We start from the raw sequence: 20,282 nt of genomic DNA, 5'->3' as shown, positions 1-20,282 counted from the left end.
CAGAGCTGAGACGACGTCAAAAAACAAAAAAAAAAAAAGGAAAAGAGAAAAAGAAAGATAATGGGCCCGAATGCTACACCTGCTACACACACTCCCACCATTCTGGCCCCTGGTGATTCCATTCCCACCTCGACCTCTCCCTGAACACCCCCAGAATAAGAGTTTGTCCAGCCTCCTCCGATCCGGAGGCACCACGGACTCGGACTGGACTCGGACAAACACGACAGCCCCTCTTGTGTCTCCCACAACCTGGGGGAACGAGGGCCCAGCGGCGCTCCGATCCGCGTCATCTCTGACCTTTACAGAACAGGAAATTGCTACTTACTTGACCTTCAGACTTGCCAGCATGGTCTTGTCGATCCTGCCAAGAGAAAAGCAAGGGCTCCAGTCAGTGCTGAGGCTGATGACTCCCACACAGCATCTGCTCGGGAGGAGTCCCCGGGGCAGCCCCAACCACCAGACAGCAGGGCTCTGTCGGGCACTGGCTAAAGGGGCCAGTTCTCCGCTAGCAGAGGAGTGCTGGGAGGGCTGGGGCCATACACCACCCTATAACAGATTATTATCCTCCCCAGTTCAGAGATGAGGAAACCGAGGCTCAGAAAGGTAAAATCACTGGCCCAGTCTGAATTCAGGTATCTCACATCAGGCCCAGGGATCGCAAGCACTTTGTGTGCAGCCCCTCCCTCACAAGAGGACCTGGCAACCCCGCTTCGTGGGTCAGCACGGATGTCAACAGGGACGTCGGGTGGACATCCATATTTCCCAGGCGTCTGCTTTGGGAAGATGCAAGCACGCCCAGCACCAGGGATCCTCCTGCCCCAGGAGCTACCAGTCCATCCAGGGAGGCAGAACTCGCGCCTGGGGCAGACCCTGGTGGGTTGCATCGGGCACAGGGGTTCAGAGCGGGGAAGATCACGTTTGCTACAGACCGCCCTCACAGCCAGCTCCTCCGCCCCCAGCCTGCGCCCGCCCTCGCTGGAAGGGGAGGCAGCGCCACTGAGTTTCTATTTTTACCCCCTGCATATGCCAGCCCTTATGGCTGGCAAGGAGAGGCCCCTCCTCCCTCTCCAGAGGCAGAAAGGTGGGCAGTGTTCCCACTGTCAGCATCTCCTCCTGTGGGAGGGTCATGACCTCCGCTGCCACCAGCACCGCCACCAGCACCAATGCTGCCTGTCACATCACGATTCGTGTCGCCATCACTGTCCATGTCGCCACATGTCACCAACGCTATCATCAGTGTTGCCATCACTATCAGCTTCACTAACATTGCCACTGGCTCCAGGATGCTGGAAACCCTGGAGGCTCTTCCCAGCATCCTTGTGTGGCCCGCTCAGCTCTGCCTCAGGCTTCCCACACGCACAGCACCAGGGAAGAGGAGAGGACACGGAGCTGGGCCAGCTCACAAGTCACCCTGAGGCCTGGAGCCGGGGGCGGGTTCCTTTCACTCTGAGTAAACTCCCAGCGCCTTCGGACCTCAGCTCCAACGGCAAAGCAAGCAGCACCCTGAGGGGCCTGGGCCACGTCTCTCCCCGTTTCTTCCCCACACGTCCTCCTGAGTCCCTTCCTTACGGCTTCCACTACTGGTCCCTGAGGGTCTCACCCTGGAATCCTCACCCGCTCGGGGATGCAGACCCTCCTCTTCCCCCATTCGACGCACAGGCCCCCGGATCTGAGGGGGACTCAGAGCCCCGCACTCTGCTGTAACGCGTGCAACCCAGAGTCTCCCGATGGCCCCTCACAGGAGGGACTCAGGCTGTACATTTTCTCAAGGAATCTCTTAAGTCTTTTTTTTTTTTTTTTTTTTTTTTTTATTTATTTATTTATTTTTTTGAGACGGAGTCTCGCTCTGTCTCCCAGGCTGGAGTGCAGTGGCCGGATCTCAGCTCACTGCAAGCTCCGCCTCCCGGGTTTACGCCATTCTCCTGCCTCAGCCTCCCGAGTAGCTGGGACTACAGGCACCCGCCACCTCGCCCGGCTAATTTTTTGTATTTTTAGTAGAGACGGGGTTTCACCGTGTTCGCCAGGATGGTCTCGATCTCCTGACCTCGTGATCCGCCCGTCTCGGCCTCCCAAAGTGCTGGGATTACAGGCTTGAGCCACCGCGCCCGGCCCTTTTTTTTCTTTTTTTTTAGTAGAGACAGGGTTTCACTGGATTAGCCAGGATGGTCTCGATCTCCTAACCTCGTGATCCACCCGTCTCAGCCTCCCAGAGTGCTGGGATTACAGGCTTGAGCCACCGCACCGGGCTGGAATCTCTTAATTCTTACAACAGCCCTGTGCTGTGGGTAAGGCAGAAATCCCCCACTGACACATGGGGAAACTGAGACCCAGAGAGAGGAAGTGTCCCATTCAAGTTCTTCAGTGGTCAAGGCGGAGTCAGTGCTGGAACCGGGGCTCCTGGTGCGTGCACCTCTGACCGCTGTGGGGTCAGCCCTGCCCACCGCACGCCTACAGGCACCGTGGTCACAGGAGCCCCGGTCCGAACCACGCCCACACAGCGGCCAGCCCACCGGGGTTCCCACACCAGGGTGTGCTCTCAGCAGGGCGGGGCTGTGGTTTTGGAGAGGCTGAGACTGGAGATGAAGAGCGACTGTGAGGCTGTGTCCCTTTCAGGAAGCCAAAGCTCCTGGGCGCTCCTCCCTCTCCCATCCCACCCACCCTCATCACCTTGTCTGCCCCTGCTGCCGGAGGTTATCCACTCTGCATCCAGTGGAGCTTGGAAAACACCAGCCCCAGAGATTCTGTTCACTGTCTGGAGGGACCAGGGCTCCAGGAATCTGTGACATCCCCTCCCAGCTGACAGCCATCCCAGATGAGGAGGCCCAAACCCCAGTCTCGCCCCCTTTCTTGCTGCCCTAACCTTCCAAGCCCGGAAGGCCCCACCATCCCCTCAACCTCAAGGGGCCCCAAGCAGACACCTGCTGTGTGCGAAAGACCTCCATGAGCCCACAAGCATCCACTGAGCCTGCGTGACGTGCCAGGCTTCCGCGTGAATGCAATGGGGCAGGGCCTGCCCTCCTGGAGCCCACAGCCCAGCAGACACTGAGTCAGCACACGGGGGCCTCTGGGACATCCTAGGGCCCTTTCTCCACCTTTGGCTCTGCCTCGAAGGCAGCCCTGGGCAGCCATGCTCCTGTCTTCCCCCTCACCTGCCCAGATTCAAGCCTCAGGCCTGGCTTTGCCTTGTGCTCTGAAGCTGTGGGTCTCAACACAGAGGGCTTCCTATGGAATGAAGCTAGGCTGAGACCGGGACCTGTGCACAGGGAGCTTTCTGATGGCCAGCCTCCCATCTGCTCCACACCTCCCAGAGAAAGGCGGGCCTTGGAGGGCACAATCTCATTGCTGGGCCCTGCCCTGCAAGGCTCACAGCCAAGACACACACACCCCTCCCAACCATAAGCCAAGTCCTCTGCTGCCTCCCAGACGCTGGCACCTACCCTCAGGGCGGCAGCTCCTGACCCAGGCGTCAGGGAGGGCCCGAGAGCAGACACAGGCAGTGCCATGCCATCTGCTCGTCCGCACCATCGCATCTGCCAAACGTGGAGCGCCCACGGTCCCTCCCTGCCAGAGGATGGATGGCAAAGTGCTTTTGAAGAGGAGGAAGAGGGAAATAAGCCACACACGGAAGCGAAAAATTACCGAGGAACACAGCCCCTCTCCCCCTTGCCCTTCGTGCCACCCCCATTAGTCCACCATTTTCCACACGGGGACACCCCCTGGCTACCTCCCTCAGGGGCCTCTCCCAGTCTGACAACGCCCCCAGCCCAGGCACTGAAAGGAAACCGATCGTGAAAACCACCAGACTCTGTTCCCCAGCTGCAGAGAAGCTGCCAACACTCGGAACCAGAGACAAGCCTTTGGCCTTCGTGTGCCTACCTTCTGCCCCCGGGGGAGGAGAGAGCACATCCCTCATCCCAGACGGAAGCTTAGAGGCAAGAGTGGCCAGAGGGCCAGGCAGAAGGCTGGGGACAGACACAGCTGCTCAGGCTAGGACACAGACAGAGTGGGCTGCCCGGGGTGCAGGTGAGAGATCTCCTCTCACAACCCACCCCCAAGAGAGCAGGCAGCCCAGAGGTCCAGCAGGTCACAGATCCCCCCGCCACAAGGCCACACCGACAGCACAGACAGGAGCGTCACACACACAGACACACAGATACAGAAGGCCAGAGGTGCAGACAGGCACACACCTCACACACCGTCACACGGACTGGCAGTCACAGCCACACACACACGCCTGCACACACAGGCTCAAACGCACACACACACACTTACACATAATCCCAAACATGCACACACACACACGGGAACCTGCGGACACACACACACACACACACACATTCAACTGCAGTCACACACACTCATGCCATCCACCTCCCCATGGGCAGCTGGCGCAGACCTCCAGGATTCGCCAGCAGACTGTGCCCAGGGACAGTGGGGAAGGCTTACGGTCTCTGATGTCCCCACCAGGATCTTGCATCTCGACCTGCCAGGGCGTCAGCAGACCCAGCTCTCAGGCACAGCCCACGGCCGCCACTGCACTTAACAAGACTTCACTTCTAAGTTCTCTCCCATCGTTCAACCACCCTCCCACCTGTCACCCACCATCCGAAGCCCCCAAAGGAGACACTGCGCTTCCGGCCAAACATGGCTGTGGCTGCAGACCCCGGGTTCCCAACAATGTCCCAGCGATGTCCCCAGGGCTGTCCGCAAGAGGGCCGTGGTACAGCGGGGTCAGTGCCGGCGCAGGGCGGGGAGCCCAGCGTGGCACCTCCCTCTTCGCCTGCCCCCAACCCGAGCTTCCTGTGGGTGAGGCTGCAGAGCTGGGAGGTGTGTCCTGCACTCCAGGAGGCACCAAGATAGGCCGAGGAGGTTGTGGAGGGCAGCTTCCCCACACCCAGAGGAACCCACAGCTCCGGAAGGGGCTCGGCTGGCAGATTGCTCCACAGCCCCAGTTAGCAGCCCGGCCCACACAGCCCCAGCTTCCTGGAACCCAAAGGCGCCCCAGGGATTCCCACAGCCATGCCTGGGAGGGACAGAAAGATTCAGCTGGAAGCCTCAGGGGCGCCTGAGCACTGAGACCCTTCACACCCACTCCCAAGGGCTGCCTGAGACAGGGACCTTCACCTGCCTGCCCCACCATGGCTTGGCACATGCCAGAGGAACCAGCCACACGCATGTCATTCCACTAGCACACGTGAATGTAAGTATACATGCACATGCGTGGGCACAGGGGCACGTGGGATGCACACATGGACACACACACACTCAGGATACCCAGGTACACACATATACACGCACGCAGACATACCTATCATCAGACACCTGCACACACACTCAGGATACCCAGGTACACACATATACACGCACGCAGACATACCTATCATCAGACACCTGCACACACACTCAGGATACCCAGGTACACACATATACACGCACGCAGACATACCTATCATCAGACACCTGCACACACACTCAGGATACCCAGGTACACACATATACACGCACGCAGACATACATATCATTAGACACCTGATATACACGCACGCAGACATACCTATCATCAGACACCTGCACACACACTCAGGATACCCTGGTACACACATATACACGCACGCAGACATACCTATCATCAGACACCTGCACACACACTCAGGATCCCCAGGTACACACATATACACGCACGCAGACATACCTATCATCAGACACCTGCACACACACTCAGGATACCCAGGTACACACATATACATGCACGCAGACATACCTATCATTAGACACCTGCACACACATACTCAGGATCCCCAGGTACACACATATACACGCACACAGACATACATATCATTAGACACCTGATATACACGCACGCAGACATACCTATCATCAGACACCTGCACACACACTCAGGATACCCAGGCACACACATATACACGCACGCAGACATACATATCATTAGACACCTGCACACACACTCAGGATCCCCAGGTACACACACATACACGCACGCAGACATACCTATCATCAGACACCTGCACACACACTCAGGATACCCAGGTACACACATATACACGCACGCAGACATACATATCATTAGACACCTGCACACACACTCAGGATACCCAGGTACACACATATACACGCACGCAGACATACATATCATTAGATACCTGCACACACATACTCAGGATACCCAGGTACACACATATACACGCACGCAGACATACATATCATCAGACACCTGCACACACCTGAACACAGTGCTGCACACACGCTTCTGTGCACAAATGCACACTCACACGCCACTTCACACAGGCATCAACAGAGACACCTGCGCACACTTCTCATATACTGAAAAAGCCCCACTGGACACGTGCACAGACACGAATGCATACACATGTGCTCGCAGGGACACACCCACATACTTGACCACATCACACTGCAAGGGGCATTCGCATGCACACACACACGGGCACAGAGCTGTACCTGTCAGCCGCCCCCCACCCCGAGTGTCTAGGCAGAGGTCAGAGCAGTGGCATGCTTCGCGCTGGCAGTGTGGGGTGGATGGGCGGGAACCGCACACCCCGAGTGTCTAGACAGAGGTCAGAGCAATGGCATGCTTCGCGCTGGCAGTGCGGGGTGGGTTCGCGCTGGCAGTGCGGGGTGGGTTCGCGCTGGCAGTGCGGGGTGGGTTCGCGCTGGCAGTGCGGGGTGGGTTCGCGCTGGCAGTGCGGGGTGGCTTCGCGCTGGCAGTGTGGGGTGGGTTCGCGCTGGCAGTGTGGGGTGGGTTCGCGCTGGCAGTGTGGGGTGGGTTCGCGCTGGCAGTGTGGGGTGGCTTCGTGCTAGTAGTGTGGGGTGGGTGGGCAGGAACCGCGTGTGGGTTGACTTGTCTTCCCAGCTGAACCGTAGAGCTCGTCCTCATCTCTGCATGCTCAGGTGCTGGTCCTCATGCCACAGGGCTAGCGTGTCCTGCATGCCAGCCAGTCTGCACACCACAGGGCTAGTGCTCCTCTCTGCATGCACTGGTGCTGACCACGCCTGGCCACCTCCCTCAGGGGCCTCTCCCACACACACACACAGAGTCAGTGGCCAGCAGCCACTTACTAATGGCAGCCCCTCAAAGGGATGTGGTATGTACACTACAACGGACACTGGGGTGAGTGGACACAGATAGGGCCCCAGGTCCCACCCTACTCCCGAAGCAGTGGAGGAAGGCAGAAAAAAGTCTCAAAAAAAAAAAAAAAAGAAAAAGAAAGGCCAGGTGTGGTGGCTCACGCCTGTAATCCCAGCACTCTGGGAGGCCGAGGTGGGTGGATCACCTCAGGTTGGGAGTTCGAGACCAGCCTGGCTAATGTGGTGAAACCCCATCTCTACTAAAAATACAAAAACTAGCCAGGCATGATGGTGGGCGTCTGTAATCCCAGCTACTCGGGAGGCTGAGACAGGAGAATCGTTTGAACCTGGGAGGCGGCGGTTGCAGTGAGCCAAGATCATGCCACTGCACTCCAACCTGGGCAACAAAGAGTGAAACATCATCTCAAAAAAAGAAAGAAAGAAAGAAAGAAAGAAAGAAAGAAAGAAAGAAAGAAAGAAAGAAAGAAAGAAAGAAAGAAAGAAAGAAAGAAAGAAAGAAAGAAAGAAAGAAAGGAAAGAAAGAAAGAAAGAAAGAAAGAAAGAAAGAAAGAAAGAAAGAAAGAAAGAAAGAAAGAAAGAGAGAGAAAGGGGAAAAAACGGCCCTAGCTGGGCCATTGGCCTCTGTCTCTGGCCAACCCTCCCTGAAGTTCCCTCTCTGGCACCTGCTGCCACTCTGAAGGTCCTAGATTCCATGCTGAGGTGCCAGGGGCCAACCCCAGCTTGTGGGCCAATGGCACGAGGATTTCTATTTTCTTGACTCCTTCATAGCAGGGGACACCAGGGGCCTCAAGCCCTGGGTGAACTGGGGGAGCAGCTCCAGGGTCCTGGGCCAGTGCAGGTCTGGGGACTGACTCTCTACTTCCGAGGCAGCTAGTCCCCAGCAGGAGCCCGGAGGCTTCCCCCAACCCTCACCTCTGCCCCAGGAAAGTTAGGGCTGTGCGGTTCATGCTCTGGGGTGGCTTCCCACTGGATGGCCACTGCAGAGCGCCACAAGTGCCTCTCACCCCAGTGGCACCCACCCGCACCCAGGAAGCGCTCAGCAGGTACCATGGAGACCTTGGGTCCTGCCTGCCCTGCCTCCATCCGGCCTCCCTCTGAGAAGAACCCTCTGCACTCAATCCACCTCCGGGGTCAGGAGTGGGCACCTGACCAGGCCTGGCCAGCCAAGGTATTCGCTCCTGGCTACGGGGACTGGTTCAGGAGACCTAAGTTAACCCAACAAGACACCATCCCAAGAGGCTTCCCCTGCTAAAGCACGAGATGAAAGCCTGGGACTGTGGAGATTGCAGGGAAAATGAAACCGACTTACAGGAAGGCGGAGAAGAGAACTGACAGAGAAAGGGAAAGAGGAGAAAGATAATGTCTTTTTTGTTTTTTTGTTTTTTTGTTTTTTTTGAGAAGAGTCTTGCTCTGTCACCCAGGCTGGAGTGCAGTGACACAATCTTGGCTCACTGCAACTTCCACCTCCCTGGTTCAGGTGATTCCCCTGCCTCAGCCTCCCACATATCTGGGTTTACAGGAGCCCACTACCACGCCCAGCTAATTTTTGTATTTTTAGTAGAGACAGGATTTCACCATGTTGGCCAGGCTGGTCTCGAACTCCTCGAGCTCCTGGATCCTGGAGCTCAGATGATACCCTTGAGACTCGATCTTTCGGCCGGGCGCGGTGGCTCATGCCTGTAACCCCAACACTTTGGGAAGCCGAGGCAGGTGGATCACCTGAGGTCAGGAGTTCGAGACCAGCCTGGCCAACACGGTGAAACCCTGTCTTTACTAAAAGTACAAAAATTAGCCAGGCATCGTGGTACATGCCTATAATCCCAGCTACTCGGGAGGCTGAGGCAGGAGAATGGCGTGAACCCGGGAGGCGGAGGTTGCAGTGAGCCAAGATCACGCCACTGCACTCCAGCCTGGGCAACAAGAACGAGACTCCGTCTAAAAAAAAAAAATCCTGTTGCAAATTACTTACTTTTTAAAAAAATCAATTAGAGGGAGTTACGACAGGGCCATCTTTGGAGTGTACGTTGATGTGCTTTCATGCATGAGAGAGAAGCGGGGTGATAGTAACATCACACTTGGGCACACCCCACCACCCACACTAACCACATGTGAAAGCTGCCTGCCGCACGCATTCTAGGGGAAGACAACGCTGACAGATGCTCTTATCTGGGGCCTCCCAGTCTATGGAGACAGCCAGGTATGAACACCTGGACCAAGTGTTCCCGGAGCTGGGACAGACTCCAGCCCAGGCCCCGACATCTGAACAGCAGCCTGGAGACGAGGAAAGGGGCACGTGTCGAGGCCTCCGCTGCTGCCACCCTGAGGCTGGTTTTCCCCACCCAGGGGTGTGTCCCCAACAGCCACAAACAACACTCACGATTCAGACACCCGGCCAAGGATCAGGACTGGCCTGGCTGCCTCAGCAGACCAGGGTGCAGAACTCACAGCAGCCTGGACTTCCTCGATGCCACTGGGATCCAGGAACCTTAGAGAAACTAGGCGGATCCAGGGGCCCATGCGCCCCCAGACTGAGGGCGGGAAATGGGGAAGGGACTTCTCCAGATGGCTCATGGCACGTCATGAGGCCTGCAGGGTGTGAGAGCCTCTTCCTAGGGCCTTCCTCTTCTTTCTTGGGGCTCAGTGACCTCGGGCAAGTTACCTAACCTCTCTCGGCCTCGGTTTTCTCTTCTATAATTTGGGGAGGCTGCCACCACCTTCACAAGGCTATCAGCAAACAGAAACACTCAGCACGGGGCTCCAGTGCCGTCACGGGAGCTGCTACCACTACTGTCGAGGGCGATTCTGCCCCTGCTTCAGTCCGGCGCAGCTTCCTGACCCCCCTGCTCTGACCCCGTGGTTCCTCTTCCATGTGTGGTGCACAGCGAGTGGACCGTGGGCTCCCTGGGAGGGACTGTGAGTCAAGAGACAAGGGAAGCGGCCAGGCGCAGTGTCTCACGCCTGTAATCCCAGCACTTCGGGAAGCCGAGGCGAGCGGATCACCTGAGGTTGAGGAGTTCAAGACCAGCCTGGCCAACATGGTGAAACCCCGTCTCTACTAAAACTACAAAAATTAGCTGGTCATGGTGGTGGGCACCTGTAATTCCAGCTCCTCGGGAGGCTGAGGCAAGAGAATCTTTTGAACCTATGAGGTGGAGATTTCAGGGAGCTAAGACCGTGATATTGCACTCCAGTCTGAGTGACAGTGAGACTCCGTCTCAAAAAAAAAAAAAAGAAAGCGAAAAGGGAAGCACTCTGTGAGGCAGGCCCAGCCCTCCTGGCCCCGTCAAGCGCAGCCCAGCTTCCTCCCAGAGCTCAGCGGACTCGGCAGCCAGCGGGGAGAGGAGGATGAGCTGTGGGTACAAGAGAGTCAAGGCAGCACCGGCGTCTGCGAGCCTCCTGTGGGCCAGCGTGGACCAAAGCGCTGAACTTTCCAGCCTCACGACGCCCTCTGAGAGGGTGCCTTGTTATCCCATTTTACAGATAGGGACACTGGGGCGCAGGGAAGTGAAGGGATCCAACCCAATTAACCCAGCTTGCTGATTATCAGCCCCATTAATTCTGGATCCACAGAAGTGCACAGTGCGTCAGTGCTCATGTTACAGACGGGAAAACTAAGGTCCTAAAGCAAAACTCAGCTCATCACTGGGGAGAGAATAATGAAGACGGAAAGAGCAAGTACCCAGGAACCCCCAGTGTCTGGCTGGACGGGCTCCTTCTCTCTCAGGCTCACAGCGCTTCCCAGAGCCTGCTGTGGGTCACAGTTCACAAGGGCTGTGGATGTTCCTCGGGGACCAGCCTGGGGCTAAGTCCCAGCCAGAGTCCCAACCCCCGGGCAGAGCTCCAGGGAACCCACCCAGTTCAATGGGCTTTTTTTCTTCTTCTTCTTCTTTTTTAGACAGAGTCTCGCTCTGTCCCCTAGGCCGGAGTGCAGTGGTACCAGCTCAACTCACTGCAACCTCCACCTCCCAGGTTCAAGTGATTCTCCTGCTTCAGCCTCCAGAGTAGCTGGGATTATAGGCACCCGCCACCATACCTGGCTAATTTTTGTATTTTTAGGGGAGACAGGGTTTTGCCATGTTGGCCTGGGTGGTCTCGAACTCATGACCTCAAAAGATCCGCCCACCTCAGCCTCCCAAAGTGCTGGGATTACAGGCGTGAGCCGCCACGTCCGGCCTCTATGGGCTTTTGAGGCAGGTAGAGCCAAGAAAGCTGGTTGGGCTTGGAGGAGGCGAAAGACCAGGCTCCTGTCAGCAGCAGCCCCTCCACTGTGTCCCCTGGTCCTCGGGGCAGGACAGGAGGAAGGGACAATGTGGCTTCCTCTGCTTGGGCAGCTCAGACCTCAGAGCCACCGACGGGAGCTGACTAGTTCAACCATTATGGAAAACAGTATGGCGATTCCTCAAGGATCTAGAACTAGAAGTACCATATGACCCAGCCATCCCATTACTGGGTATATACCCAAAGGATTATAAATCATGCTGCTATAAAGACACATGCACACGTATGTTTATTGCGGCACTGTTCACAATAGCAAAGACTTGGAATCAACCCAAATGTCCATCAGTGACAGACTGGATTAAGAAAATGTGGCACATATACACCATGGAATACTATGCAGCCATAAAAAAGGATGAGTTCGTGTCCTTTGTAGGGATATGGATGCAGCTGGAAACCATCATTCTCAGCAAACTATCGCAAGAACAGAAAACCAAACACCGCATGTTCTCACTCATAGGTGGGAACTGAACAATGAGATCACCTGGACTCGGGAAGGGGAACATCACACACCGGGGCCTATCATGGGGAGGGGGGAGGGGGGAGGGATGGCATTGGGAGTTATACCTGATGTAAATGACGAGTTGATGGGTGCTGACGAGTTGATGGGTGCAGCACAGCAACATGGCACAAGTATACATATGTAACAAACCTGCACGTTATGCACATATACCCTAGAACTTAAAGTATAATAAAAAAATATATATATATCTCAAAAAAAGAAAAAGAAAGATGAGACAAGCTGCTTCCCAGGCACGGGGATGAGGCAGTTACAGGAAGCTCAGGAAACAGATGTACCGAGTGAAGCAGGTACTAGGTGGTCAGACCCAGATCCTCCCCCATCCAGACAGTAGTACCCATCCAGCCCCAGTACTGACCCCCTGGAGCTCAGCTGTCATCCCAGCTCCACCTCTAAGTCACTGGGGGCAGGTCACCTACTCTTTTGAGACTTCAGCCTACTATTCATTCAAGGGGAAACTTAGACGGGCCTCTGCTTCCTTCGTAAACCACATGACGATAAAGGATGATAGAAAGGTCGGGCGTGGTGGCTCACGCCTGTCATCCCAGCACTCTGGGAGCCCGAGGCAGGCGGATCACGAGGTTAGGAGATCGAGACCATCCTGGCGAACACAGTGAAACCCTTTCTCTACTAAAAACACAAAAAAAACAGCCGGGCGTGGTGGCGGGCACCTGTAGTCCCAGCTACTTGGGAGGCTGAGGCAGGAGAATGGCGTGAACCTGGGAGGCGGAGCTTGCAGTGAGCCGAGATCATGCCACTGCACTCCAGCCTGGGTGACAGAGCGAGACTCAGTCTCAGAAAAAAAAAGAAACTCATACCAGTTGACATAATCTATGCATACAGATGTTAATCATATCACTATAATAGCAAATTCAAAAAATAATCTAAACGATCATCAGCTGAAGATTAACTACATTGCAGAATGAGCATATACTGGAATACTATCTAGCCACTGAAAATAATGAGGTAGCCATTAATATATGTAAAAATATGAAGATATCCTAAAAATTCAAGTTAAAAAAAAACAGGCACAGCGTGCAGTGGCACACACCTGTCATCCTAGCACTCTGGGAGGCTGAGGCAGGAGGATTGCTTGAGCCCAGGAGTTTGAGACCAGTCCCGGCAACATAGTAAGACCCCATCTGTACAAAAAAAAAAATTTAATTAGCCAGGCATGGTGCCGTGCGCCTGCAGTCCCAGCTACGTGGGAAGCTGATGTGGAAGGATCGCTTGAGCCCTGAAGACTGGGGCTGCAGTAAGCACCACTGCACTCCAGTGTGGCCAAAAAGCAAGACTCTGTCTCAAAAACAAAACAAAAAAACAAAGCTGGGCATGGTGGCTCACACCTGTAATCCCAGCACTTTGGAGGCCGTGGCGGGTGGATCACTTGAGATCAGGAGTTCGAGACGAACCTGACCAATATGGTGAAATCCTGTCTCTACTAAAAGCTACAAAAACTAGCCAGGTATGGTGGCATGCACCTATAATCCCATCTATTTGGGAGGCGGGGGCAGGAGAATCGCTTGAACCCGGGAAGCGGAGGTTGCAGTGAGCACAGATTGCGCCCCTGCACGCCAGCCTGGGGACAGAGCGAGACTCTATCTCAAAAAAAAAAAAAAAAAGTCTGGGCGCAGTGGCTCGGGCCTGTAATCCCAGCACCTTGGGAGGCCGAGGTGGGCAGATCACCTGAGGTCAGGAGTTTGAGACCAGCCTGACCAACATGGTGACACCCCATCTCTACTAAAAATACAAAAATTAGCCGGGCGTGGTGGAGCACGCCTGTAATCCCAGCTACTTGGGAGGCTGGAGCAGGAGAATCGCTTGAATCCAGGAAGCAGAGGTTGCAGTGAGCCAAGATCACGCCACCGCACTCCAGCCTGGGCGACAGAGGGAGACTCCGTCTCGAAACATTAAAAAAAAATAAAAATTTTAAAAAAAGAAAAAGAAAAGAAAGGCGTGGACCGTGGGGGCTGTCTGAAGGAGCTTCTCACTAAAGGAGATCACACAAGCAACCCTTTGCCCACACCCACGCAGCTGGGTCACTCCCGCCCTTCCCTACTAAGGCAGGGCAGCTGGCACCACACAGGACCGGCCAGAAGGTGCGTTCGCGCCCTCTGCAGGCAGGCTTGGGTGGTGCGCGGAGGAAAGGGAGCGTCTTCCTGGGCTTACTTCTGGGATGTCAGTCATGTTGCCCTCTGGCAGAAGGGGTTGAAGGGAGGGGGAAATCCTCCTTGTTGCCAAAGACAACCAACCACCACCTGGTGTCAGAACACACGGATTCCTGCCCCAGTTCTGACGTTAAATGTCGCTGTGGGGAAACCACTGAAACTCCCTCTGCCTCAGGTTTTTCATCTGTGAAGAATAACTTCAGGCCGGGCGCGGTGGCTCACGCCTGTAATCCCAGCACTTTGGGAGGCCGAGGCCGGCGGATCACCTGAGGTCGGGAGTTCGAGACCAGCCTGACCAACATGGAGAAACCCCGTCTCTCCTAAAAATACAAAATTCGCCCGGCGTGGTGGTGTGTGCCTGTAGTCCCAGCTACTCAGGAGGCTGAGGCAGGAGAATCGCTTGAACCCAGGAGGCAGAGGTTGCGGTGAGCCGAGATCTCACCATTGCACTCCAGCCTGGGTGACAAGAGCAACACTCTGTCTCAAAAAAAAAAAAAAAGAAGATGTCATACTTTTTACTTCCTTTCACCTTTTTTTTTTTTTTTTTTTTTTTGAGACAGAGTCTCGCTCTGTCGCCCAGGCTGGAGTGCAGTGGCCGGATCTCGGCTCACTGCAAGCTCCGCCCCCCGGGTTTACGCCATTCTCCTGCCTCAGCCTCCCGAGTAGCTGGGACTACAGGCGCCCGCCACCTCACCCAGCTAGATTTTTTGTACTTTTTAGTAGAGACGGGGTTTCACCGGGTTAGCCAGGATGGTCTCGATCTCCTGACCTCGTGATCCGCCCGTCTCGGCCTCCCAAAGTGCTGGGATTACAGGCTTGAGCCACTGCGCCCGGCCACTTCCTTTCATCTTTACCATACCACAGTCTCCCTCCTGGTAAGTAACTGGAGCCTCAGAGAGGTTAAGAGACTTGTTCAAGGTCACAGGGCTGGAAAGTGATAGCAGAAGTCAAACCCAGAGCCCCCCTTTGAGCCCTTCTGCCATTCCTTCAGGGAAGGCTCACAGCAGAGCAGGCCCTAAACGAGGGCTGTGTTAGATGGGAGATGCTGCCAGGCTGGGCTCGAGCAAACCCCAGATTCTTCCTGGGCCCCCTGCCAACGCTCGGCTCAGAAGCAGTCCTAACCCGGGCCACAAGAAGCAAACCCTGAGATTCCTCCCCGAGGCTAGCAAGTGAGGCAGGGGGATGACGCCTCAGGAGACGAACAGTGACTCAGGTGGAAGCAGGCAGCAGGGACAGGGAGAAGCGGAGAGCTCCCTCAGCTCAAACACAGCGTGTTCAGGCCTCAGCATCCTGATTTTTCCCTGGATAAAGATGGGGGTCTGCTGGGGTTCACCCCAGCCCCAGGCCCAGAGCAATTCTGCCCAAGCCCCAGCCTCATAGTATCTCCATCAGCAACACGTGTCCCAGGCCCCTTGAAGGGAGCAGGGCTGACCTGGAATGAGATAATAAACTGGGACAGAAAAGGTCTTTTCCATTCAAGTTCCCCCTTCTCTCCTCATTACAGGCCCCACCCTCAGCAGGGCTCTGCACAGTAAGATGCCTTCTGGATTACATGAGAGTGGGCAGGAATTTGGGGACAGACCCTGTCGTTTGGACAGACCCAGCCTCACCTGTGGCCAGGGGATCAGTGGGCAAAAGCGTAGCTGCTGCTAAAAGAACAAACTGCTGGCCGGGCGCAGTGGCTCTCGCCTGTAATCCCAGCACTTTGGGACGCCGAGTCAGGCGGATCACTTGAGGTCAGGAGTTCAAGACCAGCCTGGCTAACATGGCGAGACCCTGTCTCTACTAAAAATACAAAAATTAGCCAAGTGTCATGGCAGGCATGACACTACTTGGGAGGCTGAGGCAGGAGAATCGCTTGAGTCTGGGAGGTGGAGGTCACAGTGAGCTGAGATCGAGCCATTGTACTCCAGCCTGGGTGACAGAGCGAGACTCCGTCTCTAAATAAATAAAAGTAGGCCAGGCGCAGTGGCTCACGCCTGTAATTCCAGCACTTTGGGAGGCCGAGGACAGATCATAAGGTCAGCAGTTCAAGACCATCCTGGCTAACACAGTGAAACCCTCGTCTCTACTAAAAATACAAAAAATTAGCCAGGCGTGGTGGCATGGACCTGTAGTCTCAGCCACTTGGGAGGCTGAGGCAAGAGAATCGCTTGAACCCAGGAGGCGGAGGTTACAGTGAGCCAAAATCGCGCCACTATACTCCACCCTGGGCAACACAGCAAGACTCCATCTCAATAAATAAATTAATTAAATTAAATTAAAAGTGAAATAGCTTCCACCTGGTTCTCTTTCTGGACATGCTTGTCCCTTAGCTCAGCCACCATGCTGGGAGGAAGCCCAATCTAGCATGTGGAGACAGCACACAGAGAGGCCTGTGTGCAGAAGAACTGACCCAAAGCCAACAGCCAGCAAGAAACGCCAGACGCATGAACAACTGAGCTTTCAGATGGCTTCAGCCCCTAGACCTTGAACCACTCCAGACAATGCTGAGTGGAGAAGCATGATCCCCACTGAACCCTGCCCATGTTGCAGATCGATGGGCAAAATCAGTGTCACCAGTGTTTTAAGCCATAAGCTTTGGGTGGTTTATTAAGCAGCATTAGATAACCGGAACACTGCCAGGGCCAGAATTTGAACCAAGCAAGCTGGCTCCAGAGCCTATGCTCCTGCCACTCTGCAACAGTCCCTGCTGTGTAAGAGACACAACAGAGGAGGGATTTCAAGCTTAGGTCTGGAGTCAGCCCTCTCTTCATTCATTCATTCATTCATTCATCAAATGTTTATTGCATCCCTACTATGTTCCAAGCTGTCTGCCAGTTCTAAGAATATTTTAGGTCGGGTGCGGTGGCTCAAGCCTGTCATCCCAGCACTTTGGGAGGCCGAGACGGGCGGATCACGAGGTCAGGAGATCGAGACCATCCTGGCTAACCCGGTGAAACCCCGTCTCTACTAAAAAATACAAAAAAAAAAAAAAACTAGCCGGGCGCGGTGGCGGGCGCGTGTAGTCCCAGCTACTCAGGAGGCTGAGGCAGGAGAATGGTGTAAACCCGGGAGGCGGAGTTTGCAGTGAGCTGAGATCCGGCCACTGCACTCCAGCCTGGGTGACAGAGCAAGACTCTGTCTCAAAAAAAAAAACAATATTTTAATGAGCAAGACAGACAGATCCCCGCTCTAGGTGGGAAGAGGGGGTTAGGAAGTAGAGGATAAATGAGGGCTACCTTTATGCAGGTATTTACACTAGGGTGGGACCAGATGGCTCGAGAGCCCTGTGTAGAGGGGGTGATCTGGGATGGCCTCTCGGAGAGGGAGACTGCCAAACGAGATGGACACAACTTCACAGCTTTGTGAAGAGCGGAGGGAACAGCAGAAGAACGGGTCTGGGTTCAGAACCCGGCTCCATCACTTATTAGCTGTGTGATCTTGTGGAAGTAACCCAGGCTCTCTGAACCTCTACTTCCTCATAAAATGGGGAAATTTCCCATAAAATGGGAAAACTTCCTCATAAAATGGGGAAACTTCCTCATAAAATGGGAAAACGGCTTCATAAAATAGGGAAACTTCCTCATAAAACAGGGAAACTTCCTCATAAAATGGGAAAACTTCCTCATAAAATGGGGGTGGTTTGTTTATTTGTTTTGAGATGGAGTCTTACTCTGTCGCCCAGGCTGGAGTGCAGTGGCGTGATCTTGGCTCACTGCATCCTCCGCCTCCCAGGTTCAAGCAATTCTCCTGCCTCAGCTTCGAAAGTAGCTGGGATTACAGGTGCCCGCCACGCTGCCTGGCTAATTTTTTGTATTTTTAGTAGAGACGGGGTTTCACCACTTTGGCCAGTCTGGTCTTGAACTCCTGACCTCAGATGATCCACCCACCTCAGCCTCCCAGAGTGCTGGGATTACAGGCGTGAGCCACCACGCCTGGCCAGGGATGTTTTCAAACCCACCTAACAGGACCTAGTATTCCCTGGGATGGGGTTGTTCTGAGGAGCAAAGAGCTGATTACAGGTGCAGTGTGTAGTCCAGGGCTGGTGCAGGAAGAGCTCCATTAGCACCAGTGATTATGGTGAGATGAATTACGGTAAGGCCAAGGCCCCCATTGGATGCCCGGAGCCCCAGTGACCACTCTGCTCCCCATCAGAAACTGTGCCAACCAAGGCTACCGGGGAAGAGAGTATGAATAGCCCGGTAAGGGAGCCTCATCACAGGTGCACTGGTGCACATGCCACTGAGGGTGGATCAGGTGGAGGCCGGCAGGAGCACCCACTTCCCTGCAGCGTGCTGACACACAGGTCATGTCTGCCCACCCCCTGCAGCCCTCTCTGACTCATCTCCTCAGCTCAGAGCTCGGGAGGATGGGGCTGGAGGCTGGACTTGCCGTCCCTCTTCGGGGCCTGCCCAGAAGGCAGTGGACGCCCACACAGCCGGAGGGGGAGAAGCAACTTCCTCAGACAGAGGGAGGAACGGGATAAGGAAGCCTGGAGAGAGGGTGGGACGGGGCATGGCAGAAGACTCAAGGGATCTTCCGTGGGGGCAGGAAACCCTCAGGGAAACCTGCCATCCAGATGGGCACACTCTCGAGAACCCTGGAGACACCCAGTAGGTGGCCGGCACACGTATCCGGAGAAAAGTACCCATGAACAACCCAGAGCACGCAACAATGCCCACACAGAGACGTGCCACATAGAGACGTGCACAGAGACGCGCCACACAGAGACGTGCACACACAGAGACCTGCACACACACAGAGACGTGCACACAGAGACGCGCCACACAGAGACGTGCACACACACAGAGACGTGCTCACAGAGACGTGCACACACACAGAGATGTGCACAGAGACATGCCACACAGAGACGTGCACACACACAGAGACGTGCTCACACACAGAGACGTGCACACACACAGAGACGTGCTCACACACAGAGACGCGCCACACAGAGACGTGCACACACAGAAACGTGCACACACACAGAGACGTGCACACACAGAGACGTGCACACACAGAGACGCGCCACACAGAGACGTGCACACACAGAGACGCGCCACACAGAGACGCGCACACACAGAGACGCGCCACACAGAGACGTGCACACACAGAGACGTGCACACACACAGAGACGTGCACACACAGAGACGCGCCACACAGAGACGCGCCACACAGAGACGTGCACACACAGAGACGTGCACACACACAGAGACGTGCACACACAGAGACGTGCCACACAGAGACGCGCCACACAGAGACGTGCACACACAGAGACGTGCACACACACAGAGACGTGCACACACAGAGACGTGCACACACACAGAGACGTGCACACACAGAGACGCGCCACACAGAGACGTGCACACACAGAGACGTGCACACACACAGACGTGCTCACACACAGACGTGCCACACAGAGACGTGCACACACAGAGACGTGCTCACACACAGAGACGTGCACACACAGAGACGTGCACATACAGAGACGCGCCACACAGAGACGTGCACACACACAGAGACGCGCCACACAGAGACGTGCACAGAGACACGCCACACAGAGACATGCCACACACAGAGACGTGCTCACACAGAGACGTGCACACACACAGACGTGCACACACACAGAGACGTGCTCACACACAGAGACGTGCACACACACAGAGACGTGCTCACACACAGAGACGTGCACACACAGAGACGCGCCACACAGAGACGTGCACACACAGAGACGTGCACACACAGAGACGTGCACAGAGACGTGCACACACAGAGACGCGCCACACAGAGACGTGCACACACAGAGACGCGCCACACAGAGACGCGCCACACAGAGACGTGCCACACAGAGACGCGCACACACAGAGACGCGCCACACAGAGACGCGCCACACAGAGACGTGCACACACAGAGACACACCACACAGAGACGTGCCACACACAGAGACGCGCCACACAGAGACGTGCACAGAGACATGCCACACAGAGATGTGCCACACACAGAGACGTGCTCACACAGAGACGTGCACACACACAGACGTGCACACACACAGACGTGCTCACACACAGACGCGCCACACAGAGACGTGCACACAGAGACGTGCTCACACACAGAGACGTGCACACACAGAGACGTGCACACACAGAGACGTGCACACACAGAGACGCGCCACACAGAGACGTGCACACACAGAGACGCGCCACACAGAGACG

General features: G+C 55.4%; 1 protein-coding gene across 6 annotated transcripts in view; it reads right to left on the bottom strand.

Moving 5' to 3' along the window:
• Positions 1–20,282, bottom strand: part of RAP1GAP2 (RAP1 GTPase activating protein 2) — a 277,468-nt gene that overhangs the window by 244,352 nt on the left and 12,834 nt on the right. For 4 of the 6 annotated variants that reach the window (XR_012088722.1, XM_073004583.1, XM_073004585.1 and 1 more), the window contains exon 2: positions 326–361. Coding sequence is in view for 5 of the 6 variants with exons in the window: in XM_073004583.1 (XP_072860684.1) it covers positions 326–361 (36 nt within the window). In the remaining variant the exon portion in view is untranslated. Of the gene's footprint in view, positions 1–325; positions 362–4,602; positions 4,777–9,502; positions 9,658–20,282 lie in introns of those variants that run through there. The other 2 variants (XM_073004584.1, XM_008009841.3) reach the window with 2 other exon arrangements.

This window comes from Chlorocebus sabaeus, chromosome 16, assembly GCF_047675955.1.
Source record: "Chlorocebus sabaeus isolate Y175 chromosome 16, mChlSab1.0.hap1, whole genome shotgun sequence".
NCBI lineage: Eukaryota > Metazoa > Chordata > Mammalia > Primates > Cercopithecidae > Chlorocebus > Chlorocebus sabaeus.
This window is presented reverse-complemented; position numbering and strand designations above follow the sequence as displayed.